The 18838-nt window shown below is 35.8% G+C and overlaps 1 protein-coding gene across 1 annotated transcript in view; it reads right to left on the bottom strand.

Moving 5' to 3' along the window:
• Nucleotides 1-8627: 8627 nt before the first annotated feature.
• Nucleotides 8628-18838, bottom strand: part of Elp1 (elongator complex protein 1) — a 67387-nt gene continuing 57176 nt past the window's right edge. The window contains exons 24-26 of the mRNA XM_083140980.1: nucleotides 16248-16402; nucleotides 13949-14033; nucleotides 8628-13231 (exon numbers count right to left, since the gene is read on the bottom strand). Of these exons, the coding sequence (XP_082997106.1) occupies nucleotides 13164-13231; nucleotides 13949-14033; nucleotides 16248-16402 (308 nt within the window). The 3' untranslated portion in view covers nucleotides 8628-13163. The remainder of the gene's footprint in view (nucleotides 13232-13948; nucleotides 14034-16247; nucleotides 16403-18838) is intronic.

The following is an 18838-nucleotide window of genomic DNA, read 5'->3' as shown; positions in this document are numbered from 1 at the left end:
ACTATTATATTTTATTAATTATTTAGCAATGGTGATTTACAAATATTCATGTCTAGGAATGACAATTCAGTGTTAGTCATCTCAAAGTGCAAAAACTTGATCCTCTATGATTGTCATTACTCACACGATGAGCACAGTTTTGAAAGTCTTGGAATTTTCATTAGAAAATAGTTTTGGTAGTACAGCTAGTATATTATATAAGGAACAATCGCGTGTATAAAGTCTCCATTTATATACAGTGGTGTATTTGGGATTTGTGGGAGTGCTGTGATGAATATTTTAATCTATTTCCACATTTTCATTAAGGGAGTTTCAAGGAGAAATGAATTCTGGTAGCCCTTCCCATAAATACACCATTGTCAATGTACATATATATTATATAAATACCAGACAGGACATCAGGCATGTGGTATTCACTTGATGCCCACACCTACTTATAAGTGGGATTGACACCATTAACATGTGTACCCAACAGGAATTTAACACAGGACATTTTGATTAAGGGTAGCTTTAACTACTGGGCTATAGGAAAGGCATTCTCATAAAATATATACAGCACTCACTACCTAAGAAGTAGGGTAAAATTATTCTAGATAGCTTCTGCTACTGATTATATTTCAGGATTTTAAGGAAGACCGGTATTATGGAAGCTTGCATTTGATAACATAGTTTACAAATCTAGGAGTTGAACTCAAATATATAGGGTGCCTCATGTTGATTCGTTGATTTTTCTTGCATTTATGAAGCATGAACCTCCGAAAATCTGGAGGAAGATTTATGCAAGATGGCTGAAATTGGCATCCTTGTTTGTATATAGACTTTTATGCTTGTTTAGTTACATTCAGAGAGACCTTATGTATATGCTTTCCTTCATTTCATAAAATATTCATGAAAAAAATCACATTTTCTTAAAATAAAACAACATACACCTTAACTATACACACTTTCTTTGACATAAATAAAAAAAAAAACTACAAATGCAACTATAGTTGTATAGCTACCACCAGACTATATGCTACAGAATATCCACATTTGAGTGGCATCCCGGTGTGATTTTATGTGGGAGACACTGTACAATGCTTAACATTTCCATTTAACTGCACCATACTGTAGTGCTTATCATGTACAGTATGTGCCAAAATATACAGTACTGAAATTAAAGGACGAACATTACATTGTTGTCATCTGTCAGTTTATTTATCCTGAAAGAAACACTACATACACACTATTAGCGAGTTATAACTTCCTTTTCACTACTGAGAACACGAGCGGCTGGAGCTATGCCCCATCGACAAATGCACATGCGCGTTCGAGGTGCGCGAGTTTCAGTACTGTATATTTTGGTGCATACTGTATTTCCACTGAAGGAGTGAGAATACAGGGTGTGATAAAATTTGTGCAACAATAAATGATCCTACCTGTTGGACTCTATGGTAAATGAAAATGCCTGATGGCCTTGAAGGTTGTCTTTTTCTCAACTTATTCAGTCAATTACAATTTTTTATAACTCTTTTTCTGCAGTTGTACATTGTTGTTCATAGAAAAATGGGCTAGAGTAGTTACTCCAGTATGTTACTAGGTGTATGGAAGCAGGGACGAAATATGTTTGTAGTTATGTCAAATTCTACTCCAATTATATCATGTCTTGAAACTTAATAATAGATGTTATAATTAATAATACTACATCATGCTTTTAATTGTCTTCTTTGGATGTAAATTTGGTATTAACTGCTACACTATAACACTCATATTTTTGTATGGGTCAAAGTTTATTTTTTTAACATACTGAAAAGATAGTGAACATTTGAGGCTCAATCAGGAATTAAACCTGGTTCTTTGGCATTCTTTGTCACTGCTTTACCACTGAGGTATCTGGATATCAAAATTCCACTACATATTTGGATATCTCTGTACAGTGGAACCCTGATTTTACATTTCCCACATTATGCATTCAATCTTGAAGATAAATGTTGTAAAATTTTTCTCGTATTTTAAGTTTTTTCTGGCGTGGTCCCCTGAAAAACGTAAAATCGAGGTTCCACTGTATTATGGATCGCTAGAAGTTTTTGGATCCATGTTACCTGGTTCTGAAAATATCCTGATCCAGTGAGAACCATTACCTGGATGGAACTGAAAATTGGGCACTTTGATTCCTGGCATTCCTCAATTTACTCATCCACCTGGGGGAGCAACAATTGATTCAAGGGGTCTGTTAACCCAGTGTACCCTCTCGAGAATTATGTTGACATTTTTTTAAATCGACAGATTTTGATGTTTTACATAGTATAAAATTGGTTCCAGCATGTGAAAGATATTTGATCCGCAAGGATGGTCAGCTTAAGTAAAAACCTGTCATTTCGGAGTACTATAGCAGCTTTTTATTAGTAAACACCATTTGTATGCACACACACAAATAATGGAAGAACATGTCAAAACAGTCCCTTACCTAATGATATACAATTATTGCTGTTGTTGTGGAATGTTGTGTTGGGTGCTATATTTACTTTCATGAAGGCTTGGGGCTCTTCTGCTTCATGGTGCAACATGCTAATGCAACAGACGTACTTTACTTCACAATAACACATTTCTGTGAGCTAGAAACAACTAAAAACATTCATAAGCAACAAAATCTCACAAACCGTGCAAAATATTTCACTTTGTCAAGGGGGTACAGAGGGTCAAGGGTACCAATTTGGGAACTACAAAGGGGCAAAAGAAATGGATTAAAAAATCTCGCAATGGAAAATATGCTTGAGGAAGTTAGCTTAACGTAATGGGCAGAGTCGTGCACATTTTGTTTTTGACTAACATGAAATGTGAAATAACACACTGTAATACTAATTTTTCATGTTTCTGTAAGGTGCGAGGTGGATTTCCCTACCATGTTTTGTCACGAAATGATCCGAAACTAATTGTAAAATACGAAATAAACACTTACACAAAATTATAGTTTATTTACCGATGTGATACTTTCTGAAATCTGAATTATCCTGTGGGTTATGCAGTTCATGGAAAATTGATTAATTCTGCTGTAAAAATTTGAGAAGCAAAAACGGACACCGCAATAAACTTTATACTCTGATAACTACATAAATGTGCTATTAGAAGGGAAATGTTTATTTTATCCAAGAAGTGTAGTTTTTGAATAAAATTTAGGGTTATATTCACCAAAATGCCATTTTATATACCACTTTTGGTCCTGAGATGTGTGCAGTTAGTACCGAAATCTTTGTTTTATACGCCATATCTATGTGGCCCTACTAACATGTCAGTCTCGGTGGCCTACATCTCAGAAGTCAAGGACTTTAATATTTTCATGCAACATTAATGCTTACTATTGTGCTGAACTGAACTTCCATAGTGAAAGTGCATTATGCACATGAATAAAGACAAAACACACTATGAGGAATATCAGTGATAGGGGCGGGGGGGACTTATGATGGTTATCAAGGTCCAGACTAAACTGAATATCCAAATCCAGAATTCATACCCGTGTACCCAGATCTGGAACTTAAAATTGGATACATCAATCTAAGACCAAGATTCTGGTACACATATATTATTACTCTGAACCTAGAACTGGCCATCCGTAGTCATTCATTTGAAATAGTTCTCTCAATTGCATGGAGATGGCAGTAGTTGTCTCATGTATATGGCCAGCCACAAGCAATGCTGAAATGGACATAGCAAATGGAGTTATAAATGGTGTAATTTGGGGTGAAGCTAGAAGTTGGCCTCATATCTCATTTGTAGAACTTGCTGAGCCTCAAAATTTCACCAACTCTTCAGAAAGTTAGTATTATTCTTCTGTGTGCAAGTAAACCAACTTAGTTCCAAAGTTTATTTACAAAGAGGAGTGTGTATTGTAAGAAACTTTGTAACGCATATATTTTATGCAATAACATTTTTCAGAGATAATTACAGTACAATTGCCACTTTGTATTGTCGTATGTGCAAATTATAACTCTTAACTTTGAGACGTTTCTCTTAATGAGGGTTGAACACTGTATTTATCAAAATCTGTGAACACAATATACTATATATTATAAGTAGCTTTGTTCCTTGTTTTATCTTTAAAATTATATTGTAAAAACATTAAACACTGTTCAAGAATCTTTAGTTTTTGTTGTAATTTGTCACTGGATGCACTTTTTTTTTACATGCTAGTGAAAAACTTGCAGAAAGTTTGAGGGAAAGCCATTTGAGGATAACCTGGATTGAAAGAATGTAATATTATTACATATTTGAAAAGCAAAAATATAGCAATATACAGATGTATACAACACCAAAATATCTGCTGATGCCGATGTTTAATTAAAATCTGTGACCTAATTCATGCACACAATCATTTTTTAGTTGGTAGGAGTAGAGCTGTTTTTACCAATACACAGGGTGGACCAAAAGTCGCAATACATAGGAAAATAACATTTTGTTTTTAAGTTTTTCTATTTATTTATTTTTTAAAGTTCTTTCTAATGCGTTTTCATCAAGAGTGGAAGAAATGTATTGCAAACCAATGGTAACCACGTAGAGGATATTATATGAATACATTGTTTCTTATCACAACATATTTATTTGTCCTATGTATTGCGACTTTTGGCCCACCCTGTATAATAAAACAAGTATGTAAAGTGCATAGTTACAATTTATGCTATTTTATCAAACACATTACTTTTTGATCATGTAGTTGCTTATTCATTTGGCAATTTATGAGGTTTATATTTCACCTAGCTGAACCATATTTACATAATTAAATTTTATGCTGGGAAGAGGGGGAAATATGAGCATGAAAATAATAATTGTTGTTAGGAAGATAGTAAACAATCATTACACGTCATGCAACATGCATGAATTGCAATGATCAGATATACTCACATGAACATATTTTTATATGCACTGCTTGCAATTTTTAATAATTTATCATCATTGTGAACTCTAAATAAAAATCACAATTCAGTACAAAGGTTTTACGTAACGGAGATGTGATATTACTTCATTTGCAAATACACACATATCATGCCATTATTAGTGCAAGTTCGTAAAAACAAATGTGGTTAAATGTGTACACCAACGAAAAGTCAGTGTCTGTGCAAGGTCTCTTCCGACCTTTGCAGGCTACTAGTGGGGAGGGGGAGGGGGGGGAGTAAATTTGTGCACATGTTCTGAATGCATGATCTCTGCAATTGTATTTTTAACATCAAATAAAAGATGGCATTATAAAAGGAGGCTAATTTCTAGTAGCAGAATTCCTTGACATTTATTTTTTTAAAAAAATAGAATATTAAAATACCTGTTTTGTAATTACAAAATATAGTTTTTCCATGTAATATTGGTGCAAAGTAAATGAACGCTTCCAATTTAGCATAATTTGCAAGATCATTAGATTCTGCTAAAGTGGCATGCCTTTATTGCAGACCCTGCGAAAAACTAAAATGCTGTGAAAGTATCGGCTGGTATCAGTAAATAAAATCCAACGAAATAAAAAGAGCCAAATAACTCTCTTAACAGGACATATGCTAAGAAGTGGATTTATTCTTTTCTTTCACTGTAGTTCCACAGCATTTCTTACATGGTTCCTATCATACCTCCCTCTCCCCATTTTCCAGAACTTTGTTCCTGTTAATATGAATTCTAAAAATATGGTAAAACCGTTGTTTTCCAAGTAATGAAACATCCACTAAATTCACTCTCTCATCTGTACAAATCTGTGATAAAATACAAAACTTGCTTCTTTTTTTCACCGAAAGAATCTCCCATTATTTATACTTAGTAAGGTACTGAAAAGTACGTTGTTCCTATTTTTTAACTTTGCTTTTCTAAAGACTAAATATTGATGCCTTCTCTTCCTATGTTTTCATTCAATTTTTTACTGTGTGGTTCACTATTTGTGCTGTATTGCTTGTTTGCATTGCACCGTAGCATTCAGCAATTCAATGTGCACATGTAGGATATTTTAGAATGTTAATTAATTGTTACTGCTCAACTTTTATTCAGGTACGTCATGTAATCTCGATAAGTAAATAATAATGTTAAAGAAGAAACATTTTTGTTATGCAACAAATCTAATGTTTATTGAAATATTTATTGTTACGTCAAGTTCGGATGTAAATAGACATTGTAGAAAAGGATGGAGTTTAGCTGTGTATGACATTGTACATTATTAGAGCATGATGCACTTCTATGGTCCAAATTGAAAAATATAACTTTTAAAAAAATCTGAAAAATATAAATTGAACCATGCAAATTACAGTATACAAACGTCATCTTTCCTTATTGCAACTTACCTCATCATGCAGTTTTAATATGTTACATATTGTGCTGATAGGTTATTGTGAAACATTTTTTTGTGTGTAGAAAGAGAGTAGTTTCCAACCGAAACTAAAAATAATCTAAATCTTGGTATAAAGATGCTCTACAGATTGAAAATGGTTCATTGTTAATATATGCAGTTAGAAGAGAGTAGTTATTTCACCATTTTGTCTTAATACACTTGTTCTTGTAATTGACTACTTTGAGTGGAGTGATTATGAAATAAAGGAAAATGTTGAAACTTATTTTGTTTTGTATCATATATGTGTTAATGTTTTTTTTATAAAGGCAAACGTTTGGTTAGAATTGAAGAAGAAAGGTATCGGACAAAATAATTCTCAGACATATTTACTAAAAAATTATCTCTTGGCAGCTTTAAGACATGCATTTTCAAATTTGCTGTGGTGGGGGGGACTGAATTGTTGCAGACAGCTGAGACTGGTATTATCTTTGTGCTGAATGACATTCTCAACAGAAGCATATTTTATCCGTATTCCCTCCCAGTAATGAAAGTTATAAAAAGAATAAATTGGAAAAGAAAAAAAAATACTCCACTATGGTCTCCACAAAAACAGAAGTGAATGAAAAAATATTGTATATACCACTGTAATGTTTTGACCATCATGCGAAGTCTTGTTAAAAGACACTTTTCGGGAAAAAAATTAAATGTATTTCTCCTAAGCAGTGTATCATATCTTAGTAGAAATAGGTTGAAGCACTGGCTATGTGGCTGCAGTGGCTCAGTCGGTAACGCGTCTGACTACCATGCTAAAGGTCCCGGGTTCGATCCCCGTCCGGTTCAAATACGGGAACTTTTCTAACGATGGAAGTGGCCCCGGCACCCACCCAGCGTCAAATAACATGGGTACCTGGGGGAAACCCTGGGGGGTAAAGGCAGTTAGGGGCATGATGCTGATCACATCACCCCCACTCACGACCCGATCAAAAAAGTGTGGGGCGTTACCCCCACACCCCCTATACGCCTTCATGGCGTGGTGCTATGCACAGGGGAGCACTTTATCTTTTTACCTTTTTTTACTGGCTGTGTGGATGCAACCAAGTTGAAATTTGCAAGTAATCGCCATGAAAAACCACTCTTAGACATGTCGCTTACATCTCTACATTTTGGAAACAAATACAATAAATTTTATGAAATATTGGCCAATTTCAAAGTTTTTCCTTCACTGTTGCCACCTAGTTATTAAAGGGTTGGGGGTTTGAAACTTTGGTGCACTGTAGTAACATGTTCATACTATGAGATGGGATAATAATTTTCGATTAGTGGCAATTGGAAGGCCAGTCAGGATATACCAAACTTCTGGAAGTCCCTAAATTTCGTCAAAGAGTGTTCTTTTCTCATGGTTGCCGGCAAATTTCAAGTACTGTGTGTCCATGTGTCTGATGCCCCTTAACTAAAACAAAATTGAGGATGCTGCTAACAAGAAAATAAAAAAATGTCTATTAAAACTTTCAAACTCAATTTTTAAAACAAATGCATTACTAACTACACTGTTTGAGGATAAAATCTAGTTTCCTATTGAAGGCTGCAAAGGGACACTCAACACAAACACAGGATAACAAAACTTCACGGAAGACTATCCTGGCTGCAGATACGGTGCTAGAGCCTCGTTGGTCTGCCAAAAGCTGCCACCATGGGCATGCAAGACTGAACTTAGGTGCCTTACCAAGGCATCACCACTTACACATCTTCAATAACAATGAAGACATTTCCTTGGTGAACAGAATTTTTTTTTATATAAAAAGTAGGGATAGGCCGATATGAAATTTTGGCTGATACCGATACAGTACTGATATAAAATTTACCGATACCGATAACCGATATTCTACCGATCCAATATAAAATTAGAAATGGTCCTTGAAGACCCTGAAATGTTCATTGATCTCCGTAATAAATGTGTGTTTCGAGCTGATTGCAATGCAAAAGAAGTTGAATATTTAGACATTCACTTTTTCAGAAAGTAGGGCATGGAGATTATGCATAAAAATTACAACAAAATGGCAGAATTTTGCACTAAATTGTAAGATATTTATCGATATATCAGATCGGTAAAATAATCGGTACCGATTAATCGGTCCCATCCCTAATAAAAAGCATTTTTGGAAAAATCAATAACCATATTGTTTTGTTATTGAAGTATGTCATAAAATCATATGTAACATAAAACTGTAATAATATATTATTACTAGGTGTGGAGATATGTCATGTTAAATGTTGTTTGTTGCTGGTCCAGGAGTTTATAATAACGTATTAGGAAAACTACCATTTAAAAATAACACATTTATTTTTCATAATCCATTGTTACTACATTTTGAAACTTAACAATTTTTCTACTCTTACCTGTAATTTTGCATGAAAAATACATTTTACAAAATTATGTGGAGAAGTAACATGCAAAGGTTTCTTTTGAATTATCCCAACATATACCTAGATTAATTTTGAATGTGGCAACATAAATTTGGTGCAATCACTTTTATTCATTTTAGATGGCTGGTGGTGGTGAAAGATTTTTGTGGTTGAAAAAAACTAAGTACATTAATGCCATTAAGATTTTGTAGAATTTACTCCTGGGTTCATATCAATTTTACAATTAAGGGAGGTTTCAAACCAAAGTGACAGATGACATGCAACATGTGTCACTAGGAAACAAACCCTCTGTAATAAATGCAGAATTTTGAACTGAAGCAACACAAGCTGCAAATGTTGCTCGAACTGGTACATACAAGGTGTATTTTTAAAGTAAGTATCGTTTTGAAATTTCGCCGCGGTAGCGCTGCGGTCGGTGTCCCGTGCATGCGCACTGTGTACCTACATCTGTTGGTGGCCACAGACACCATTGCGGCAACAATCCATCGTGTATACATTTGCTTTTGCGAATTTAAAATGCCTCCGCCGACTGTGAAATACGCGCTGTTATTAGTTTTCTTAGTGCTAAAGGCGTGAAAGCAGTTGAAATTCACCATCAGATTTGTGAAGTGTACGGACAAAACATTATGAGTGATGGAATGGTATGCAAATGGGTAAGAGCTTTCAAAGATGGCCGAAAGAATGTTCATGACAAGGAACGGAGTGGGCGACCCTCAGTGATCACTGTCGATTTGGTGCAGAAAGTCGACGAAAAAGTGAGAGAGAACAGACGCTTCACGATTTCTTCGTTATCAGAGGAGTTCCCTGAAGTTTCAAGAAGTGTGCTTCACGATTTCTTCATTATCAGAGGAGTTCCCTGAAGTTTCAAGAAGTGTTATCTATGAAATTGTTACCGAAAGCTTAAACTATCGAACATTGTGCTCACGATGGGTACCAAAAATGTTAACTGAGGCACACAAAAGCAAACGTTTAGGTAGCGCCTTGACTTTTCTTGTCAAGATCTCATTGCATCATTTGGCTGGGAACAATTTGATCATCCTCCATACAGCCCCGATCTAGCACCCAGTGACTACCACATGTTTCTGCAACTGAAGAAGCATCTCGGAGGTCAGCGCCACGATGACGATGATAGCCTCAAAACGGCCGTGTTGCAGTGGCTGTCAACTCAGGCGGCAAACTTCTATGATGACGGAATACAAAAGCTTGTTGTTCGATATGATAAGTGTATTAATATTGTTGGCAATTATTTGGAAAAGTAGATAAAAGTGTGGTCTTTCATGTAACAATAAAATTGTTACAAAAAGTTTACTTGTTTTTTGTACATATCAAAACGGTACTTACTTAAAAAATATGCCTTGTATATGCATGGCAAATGCTCCGTAAGGATATAAGGGAATACAATATTGTCGTTTTCACGTTCAGAAGACACGATGGGCTCTTATGGACAATGCTTTTCTTATGGGAAAATATGACGCGCTGTTGTGAAATTTCTCGATTTACAAATTTAGCTTACGTAAAATCGGTACCTGCAGTTTTGCAGGAAATTTTGTAGAGAATACGATGGTGAGCACAAAAAACTGGTAAATTGCTTACATATTTTTAGATAAATTAAAAACGCAAATTTTCTGTGAAAACAAAATTTTTATATTGTTTTCATTCCTAACGTTGAAACATGCTGTAAAATTGAAGCATTCATTATGAAAAAAAATTGACACTGTTTTCTAATTGTCATAGGTGATGGTGGTGCTCAGAATTTATCAATACTTTAAAGCATATTCGCATTAAAAAAATTCAAATAAAGTATGTGGAGATTTTTTATATTCGTGCAGTAGAAAATGTCGTCGCTGGCAATTTTTTGTTCTGTAATTCCAAGTAAAAACTTCCAGCAACAAAGTTGTGAAGAAAATAATGAAATTATTTTTTATAACCACTCCAAGGTTCAAAGAAATATTACTTCCATGCATTTGAAGTTTCTTTTTAAGCCACACCGCGCGCGAAGTAAGGGGACGTTGTCTGGCCATCTTGAGCCGATTCACCGCAGCATTCCGGCTAATCACCACCAAGTTTTCGAGTTGTTATTTTATTTCCATTCAGTAAAAACATTACCTTCATGCAGTTTGTTATAATAGAATTGCAATTACTTTAATTTAATAATTGACAATTATTTCCAACGCTGCTGTTTGAGCAACATTAGTGCTATCGCAAATACACGTTGTTTTTGTTTACGTTACTGTCGACATTAATACTGAAATGAAGATCACCTTTCAGTTTCCAACGTACACATAAATCCATAGGCAATAATGAATTTATATATATATGTAACACATTACCATATCTCAATGTTATTCTATGAAATAATTACAGAGAAAGGCAAATGAATATTAAATGTGCCTGTGTATTAAATTAAATCTAATGGGAAAATGACATGCTAATGAACTGTAATGTTCACAGTATAATATTAATATTAATAATTACATATAATTATCATTATATATACAAAATATGTAACACCGTCATTGTGAAGGAAGCTTATCATTTCCCTGCGACATGAGCTAGCGCTGTATTGGCAACACTGTGCGGTTTCTCCATAAGCGCCGTTGTGTCTTCTGAACGTGAAAATGACTTTAGAAGACTGCAACACAGCTTTTGGTATATTGAGATGCAGTTATCTTGTGAAAAAAATGGTAAAACTGCTCCTGTGCATTGCATCATGCCTTGAAGGATGGGGTTCCTATCATTCTCAATCTCTACCACAGTGAATATGATTAGGTTTCCTCAGGACATCAAACAGGTGATTTCTGGATAGGCCTTCGAGCTTTCAACAGCTAGCGTCACTCAGTGATTGAAAATCTGTAAAGATGAGATTGACGTTAGCTCTCAAAAGCTTGGAAGCCTATTCGGAAATCACCTGGTTGATATTCCGAGGATCGTTCGCTGCCAGGAAAGCTTCAAGAATTATTTCATAGTGAATATGACATGGTCAGCAACATGCTCTATCCACTTTCTGCAGGAACATTGTTGGGAAAATTCCCACCTAAGACTGTCCATCCTGGCAACTGAACCGAGGTCGCTTGCATGGCAGCTAGATGCCCTACTCACTGATTAACAATATCTTGTGAAATAATGTGACAGTATAAAAATAATACGGAACTGTCAGAGAATAGCGCAGAAGGAAATAAAATTTCAGGTACAGATGATACCACTGACACCAATATCTCAGGTGTGACAAGAATTGAATTTTTTTAAAAAATATAGGATTGTTAATTTGTGATATTTACAGGAAATTTAGAACAGATTCAATGCCAAGAAAATAATTTTAACAAATTTAACACAATATGTAGAGGCATGCATATTTCATTTTTGACGAAAACACGAAATGTGAAATAACACATTGTAATATTAATTTTTCATGTTTCTGAAAGGTGTGAGGTGCATTTTCCTACCCTGTTTTATCACGAAATGATGCGAAATCAACTGCAAATTGCAAAATAGACTCCTAAACACGAAATTTACCGTTTATATACCGACGTGACACTTTCTGAAGTCTGAAGTATCCTCTGAGTTATGAAATTCACGGAAAATTGATTAATTCTGCTGTAAATATTTGAGAAGCAAAAATGGACCCCTTTATACGGGAATGAACTTAATATTCTGGTAATGATTTAATGTGCTATTAGAAGGGATATGTTTATTTTGTGTAACAGTGCAGTTTTTAAATCAAATTTGGGATTATATTCACATTTTTATAACCAAAATGTCATTTTATATACCGCTTTTCACCGCTATAACTGGCAAAATCTCAGTTTTTATACAGAAATGTTGCTTTTTTTTTTTTTTACCAAAAATATGTACCTATAACAATAAGAAATGACAATATTGTAACAAAGTTAAACCATCATCGTCAAATGAGAAAGAAAAGAATATGACACATCAACTAACTGAATCCATAATTTTGAGAGTACTGTACAGAGAAAAAGAATAACCAGCGGATCAGGATTTGAAAAGGCCTAGAAAATGAACAAGAAACTTTCTAACCAAGAATTCTTATTGTGTCCGTTACTTTTTGGTCTAATAAGTAATAAAAATTATTTGAAGATAATTCACAAGACCACCTTAAAATATTACACCACCATACACTTTTTTAAAAAAATATTGACAAGTCCGAAACAAACACAGGAAATATGTATATGATGCAATATCACAAGACTTTTGCACTTCACACTTTCGGTTAATTCAAAGGAATGTTAAGATGGTGATACATATTCAATGTTAGTCCATGACACAATTTTGGTGTGTCTACGGGAAATAAAACACTTGCTGGCAAAGCAGGTACTATGTATTACTTTTCCTCGATTCTTTTACTTTTAGTGGTTATCCAAGTGCACTCTGATACTCCCTTGGGAATGTACTCGTGAAAAGTACTTTCAGGTTTCATTGTCTGTAATCTTTTAGGTATTCTCTAGATATGTTATTTCAAAATCTCCAATTTCCATTTAGTGTCCTTTGAAGTTTGAGGTGGATACCTCAAATGAACATCTGGAATAAAATAAAAATATATTACTGTGCAGTAAGGTTTTCAATTCCAAATTTTTATGTTTGAGGAATAATTTGCCTGTTGTTATATTTTATTTTAAAAATAAAGTCCCGCGCTTAAGAAGACAAAAGGTTTCATTACACATTTAAAGAATTCTCACAACTTAATTACTGACTGTTATGAAAATATTTCACAATAATTTACTACATCTGCAATATGATGCTTTTCGTTGTCCTATATTTTTTACACTAATCCGAGTCACATCGTTGTTAGGAATGTGGGCTTATAACCAGGACAAGGATCAATACACACTAAAAAAATCAAAATAGGCACTAAAGTTGACAAGCATTGACAGATTTTTCATCATTTTCCTGGACTAGGCAATCAAAAAGCATTTATCTTCGAAACAGGCACTTGTGACTAAAATAAGCAAAAATAGCTACTATAAAATGCATATATTCCTCTCTCAGAAATGGCCTGAAATGGTTTTTAAACGTAAGAGCCTACATTTTTACCTGGCCGAGGAACAAGCAAAAAGGCATTTTAGCAAATTCTGAGCCTACTTATGACATATTATTGCAAAAAATTATAAAACAAATGTCCAAGTTCAGCCCATCCAATGTTTATCAAAAGCTGGTGCCCCTGTGAAATATGATGTATTTTGAAGTTAATAAACATTATAATTTTCAACCAAAAAATAGTAAAAATGAAGTTCTTACCAAGTTCTGATAAGGTAGACGTTTCACGTGACTGTGTCTGCATTAGTGCTGCGATCGAGTTAGCTGTAGCATGAGGACCAAACTCCTGAAAGTATAAGTTCCACTATAATAGTTGCTGTGGAATAACGCTCAGTTACAGTTCTCTACCAAAAACTGCCACTTGTAACTGGCCAGAGCTTTATGAAAAAGTGTGAACAACATTTATGTATGTACCTATTCCTTTAGAGGGTCAACCAAAAAGCAAAGTTACAACTGCAATAAATATTAAAATAAGAGCATGAAATTGTATATAAAAGTTTTACGACGTACAATGCTACCTCAATTTAAACTAGGTGTGTTTACATTTTGACCAAAAGTACATATGAAATAGCAATGAACATGAAACATTGCAACTGATAATACAAAATCGTAATAACAAAGAAAGTCATGGATGGCAGATGAAAAAAATTAGGGCTGAGCCAATGCCAATGCATTCATATCGGCTGATACTAGTAGTATCGGTTGTAATTTATTTACCAATATCAGCCGATATTTTCCAGGCATTTTGGTCTTCATGGGGTCCGCAAAAATGTTGCAAAATGTGAACTCACTTTTTATTTTGCACCAATTTTACGTTAAAAAAACGAACTTGTGATTACATAACATGTATTGTAATATTCTGATGTATTTTTTAAATATTTTAAAGCAAAATTCTAGGTAAATTGATGCATACAATTGGGGTAGAATACTTGCACAATAATATTCATTAATATTTACAGAGGTTGTTCGCTTTATATCCGACCATTGTCGATTCAGTGCTGCCACCTGGCGTATCATGCAGGAACTATGGGTCTGCTGGTGGGAGCAGTGTTGTGTCTGACCTTGTAGGTGCGTGAGTGTTGGTACTGAATGTTATCAAATGGCGCTGAAAAGGTTACGTAATGGCCCTTTTCCATGGTAAGTTTTCATACGTATGCATTGTGAAACAGTGTCGGGAGAATGGGTTAACACTCGGGGTGACTACTGCGAAAGCTATTGTGGCCCGTTACACACACCAGGCTCTCCTTGCGAAACAGTCCCCCACGAAAACCACTAGGAGAAGGGCTGCAAGCAAAGTGTCACCCGTAGTGCTAAGGGGGATCAGTCAATTGGTGTGCCAAGAAAATCCCCCGACTCAACGCGATATGGCCCACAGATTTCACCTCGCACCGTCAATTGTGAACAAAACAATTCGCAAGCGCCTCAGGTTGAAGTGTGAGTGGAAGGCCCGTGTACACCACCTTTTACCGCGTCACATTGCCGAACGTAAGACGAACTGCAGGAAACTGTATGAAAAGTACCTGGCGGGTTCCAAATGGAAGAAAGTTGTCACAATGGATGAATCATATGTCCATCTCACTGCTGGTGCTCACATTCAGGCGATCACATACCGTGACATTGACGGCAAGGGGCGCAGCAACTTTGTTTGTCAGTGCAGGGAAAGTTTCCCTCGTGGCTTTATGGTTGTGACGGGATTCGGATATGAGGTTAAGTTGATGATACGCGAGGTGGACAAAAACGTGAAGGTGAATGCCAGATACTTCCAAGACTCCATTCTGACACCTATCTATCGGAGAGACATCCCACAATTGTATGGAATGGACACGAACCAGGTGATGATCCATATGGACAAGGCTTCGAGTCATACCGCCAGAACATCACTACGTTGTTATCAGGAAATTGCAGAGGAATTAGGAATTCGTGTCATTCCGTTTGAAGACATTCCTGTGAAAAGCCCAGATGCCAGTCCAATGGATTTTTGAGCATTTGGACTGTTGAAACGACGTCTTCAACATCGCCGCCCGTGCACCCTGGATGATCTATGGAAAGCTTGCAGGGAGGAGTGGGGCAGAATTGCCATGCCTGTCCTGCGCAGGAGCTTGCTGCAATGGAAACTGCGATGCCGGGCGATAGTCCACAGTGCTGGGGGTCCAATAGAACATGATCGGTGGTGGCAGCACGGTATCTCTTAAGGTGAGTACCTGTCAAAAATGGTCGGATATAAAGCGAACAACCTTCTGTAAAACAGCTTCAAATCATTACAATCTTCAAGTATCAGTGGGAATCGGTAAGAGTATCGGTATCAGTTCAAAGTGATATCGGCTCACCCCTAGAAACAATACAAAGCAGTGCTCAATAATGCAGTATAGTTGATGATGCATCTCATTCTTGCTGTAAGAGAAATATACATGTGCATAAAAGAGAAACATTAAAAATCAAAACAATAAGCAGAGGAAGGAGGGATAGTGATACACATCCTATTTTTCGCCTGAAATCTTACCATGTTAGATGGATTTATCACAGCATCACAAGGCCAAATTTCATCTTTACTCTTCTCCATAAGAGATACAGTATCATCATACAAAGACTGGAGTTGACTTGCTTCCTCATCCTTACTGAATTCAACAAGAGCCCTGCATAAACTATGTACTTCATCTGAAAATTGAAGATTACACAATCATTCATAAACTTCAATTAAAAGCATTACAATAAATTACAGATCACTGTAAATGTAAAATATATGTAATGAACCATGAGGCTGACTTCTCTATAAGTTTATACGGTGTATGCTTTTAGAAGGAACACGAGTTCAGCCAATACGCAGCCAGTGCTCTTGCGCTGTTGCCAAACTAACTGCTAGCGGAGGGGAACACAGAGAACGCTGTGTATAATATTCAGCTTTTTTATATGTAATGCATTCACATTATATTTGAGTACAGTAAAATAATATAGTGACTATTTCTACACAGGATTATAATATCCTATCACTGCAGCATATAAGAGAAACTCATACCTGAAAGATTGAAAGTACTTATTGCAGAGGAATTGCAAGGTTATCATCATCATCTATCTCATTTCTGTTTTCTAGCATGTTTCCCAGATTTCTGTGGTAGATATTTTACCCTGTTTTATAATACGTGACACAGCATGCACACGCTTTAGCCATAAGTTCTCGACTCTGAGAAAACACTGTTCCAGAACACACTTCTTCCGACGCCAATTCCTTGAAGTAAGAACACTCTTTAAAAATAAGATTTATCTCTTGTGAACGTATTGTTTTTACCCTTGGTGCCTGTAATAGCCTACTGGTGCTAGGTTTCGAGAGCGACAATTATTAAGTAACACTCACGGAACACATACTATTGCACAACTATCAAACATAAGGGTTATATTTCACAGGGCGCTATGATGCCAGAGGCTACAGGTTCGAAACCCAGCCCGGGAATGGCTGTTTGTAAGTGTCCCTTCATCAATTTCATCATATTCTCAGTCTTCCTCATCTTTGCAATTAGCCAAAAGTGGCAGAAAAGCGAAGTAATATAAATTAAATCAATCAAGCAATAAGGTCTTTATTGAGTTCTCTCGCTCTCACAACTATTCTTCGTGGCGTACGAGTAAAATAATTTTACACCGCCCTTGCTACGAAAACGCCGAACTCAAACTGACTCAGATTCGCACCGCAATGTTGCTGAATGCCGATGATAATGAAGGGTATATTCAGCTGAATTTAACACCCATAGCTTTTTCAAGACACAACTCAGCGGCGTCAACACGGTGGCAATGAAAAAAAAAACAGACAGAAAGAAATTAAAAGGGTTATTGTTTGTGTGTGTATTGAGACGTGCTGTTTCCTGTGTTTCTTCAAGAAGCGATATCTCCAGTTATAGGCGACGGAATTCATGGGACTTGGACAGTCAGGTTCAAAATGTATTTCTCCATCTTATGATGAACCTTAAAGTGGCGAGTTTTATGAAAACTTCTTGAGTGCAAAAAAATTACAGACACGGCATTTAACTTGCGCGCCGCAGTATCCTAACTGTACAACGTTGCACTCCTGCCATTGGCTGGTAGCCAACCAGACCCTCTGCCTGGCTCCGCCCGATATCGCTTCTAAAAACGTATGCCGTATAATTTCTTAGAAACATGCATATGTCATTTCCAGTAACTATTGATGATAACAAGGATAATATATAAGAGGATAAGAAGCTCCCATAAGCCATGGCAAACGCAGAACTCACTAAGAGGATATGGAAGTTGCATACGACATTTCCATTGGAGACGAAAAAGTGGCTAGCACCATCAAACGGCTTGGACGAAAACTAACAGCCCCAAAATTGACAATTAATAGAATATGCCCTGACAAGGTTATCAATATGTCCATGACCAAAGTTTAACTCATAAAGAAATTCTCGTATAAAAGTAAAGTATAATATTTCTATTTCATTTTGTGTAGTAGATGGTAGTTCTTTGTTACGCTGTGCACATTCAGGAACTTGGAAGTTTAAAAACAAGATTATGTAAAGTAAACATGTATTTCTTCATTATGACATCACTGGAGATTGTAACGCATTTCATTTCTCTGAAAGTATGTTATGGACTAGGTTGTGGTAACCCACGAGGGACAAAAGAATTTCATGGTGCTAACTTAGAGAAGATAAGTTGTGATTGCTTCGTTTTATTAAAACACGTGATATATTATGTGTTACCCTTTATGACAAGCATAATATAGAAAAAACTAGGAACTGGATATTCATGCTCTACATAGACATATCTCTGTAAAAAAGTTTTACGTCAATCATTGACTTTTGAGCATTGTGTGTGATTACCCTAGTGTTAAATTTTAGTGTAGTGTGAGAAAATAAATATTTCTTGTAGCCTGCAGAAATAAATAGCTATTTCCTTTTGAGTCCCAAGGCCATTTTCACATGTAATGTAACCCCCTTGGTCCCGAGCCAAATGCAGAGTTTCAATTAAATGAGTGTAGATCGGAGGCTAATTGCCCTAGAGAGACGAGTGATATACGCGGAATGAACCAGAGATTCAGACTATATGAAATTTATACAAATTCGGCATATATGTGGTGGTGGGGGA

The sequence above is a fragment of the Lepisma saccharinum genome, chromosome 19 (genome assembly GCF_977018435.1).
Source record: "Lepisma saccharinum chromosome 19, izLepSacc3.1, whole genome shotgun sequence".
NCBI lineage: Eukaryota > Metazoa > Arthropoda > Insecta > Zygentoma > Lepismatidae > Lepisma > Lepisma saccharinum.
Note: the sequence above shows the minus strand (reverse complement) of the source record. Positions and strands in the feature narration are given on the sequence as shown.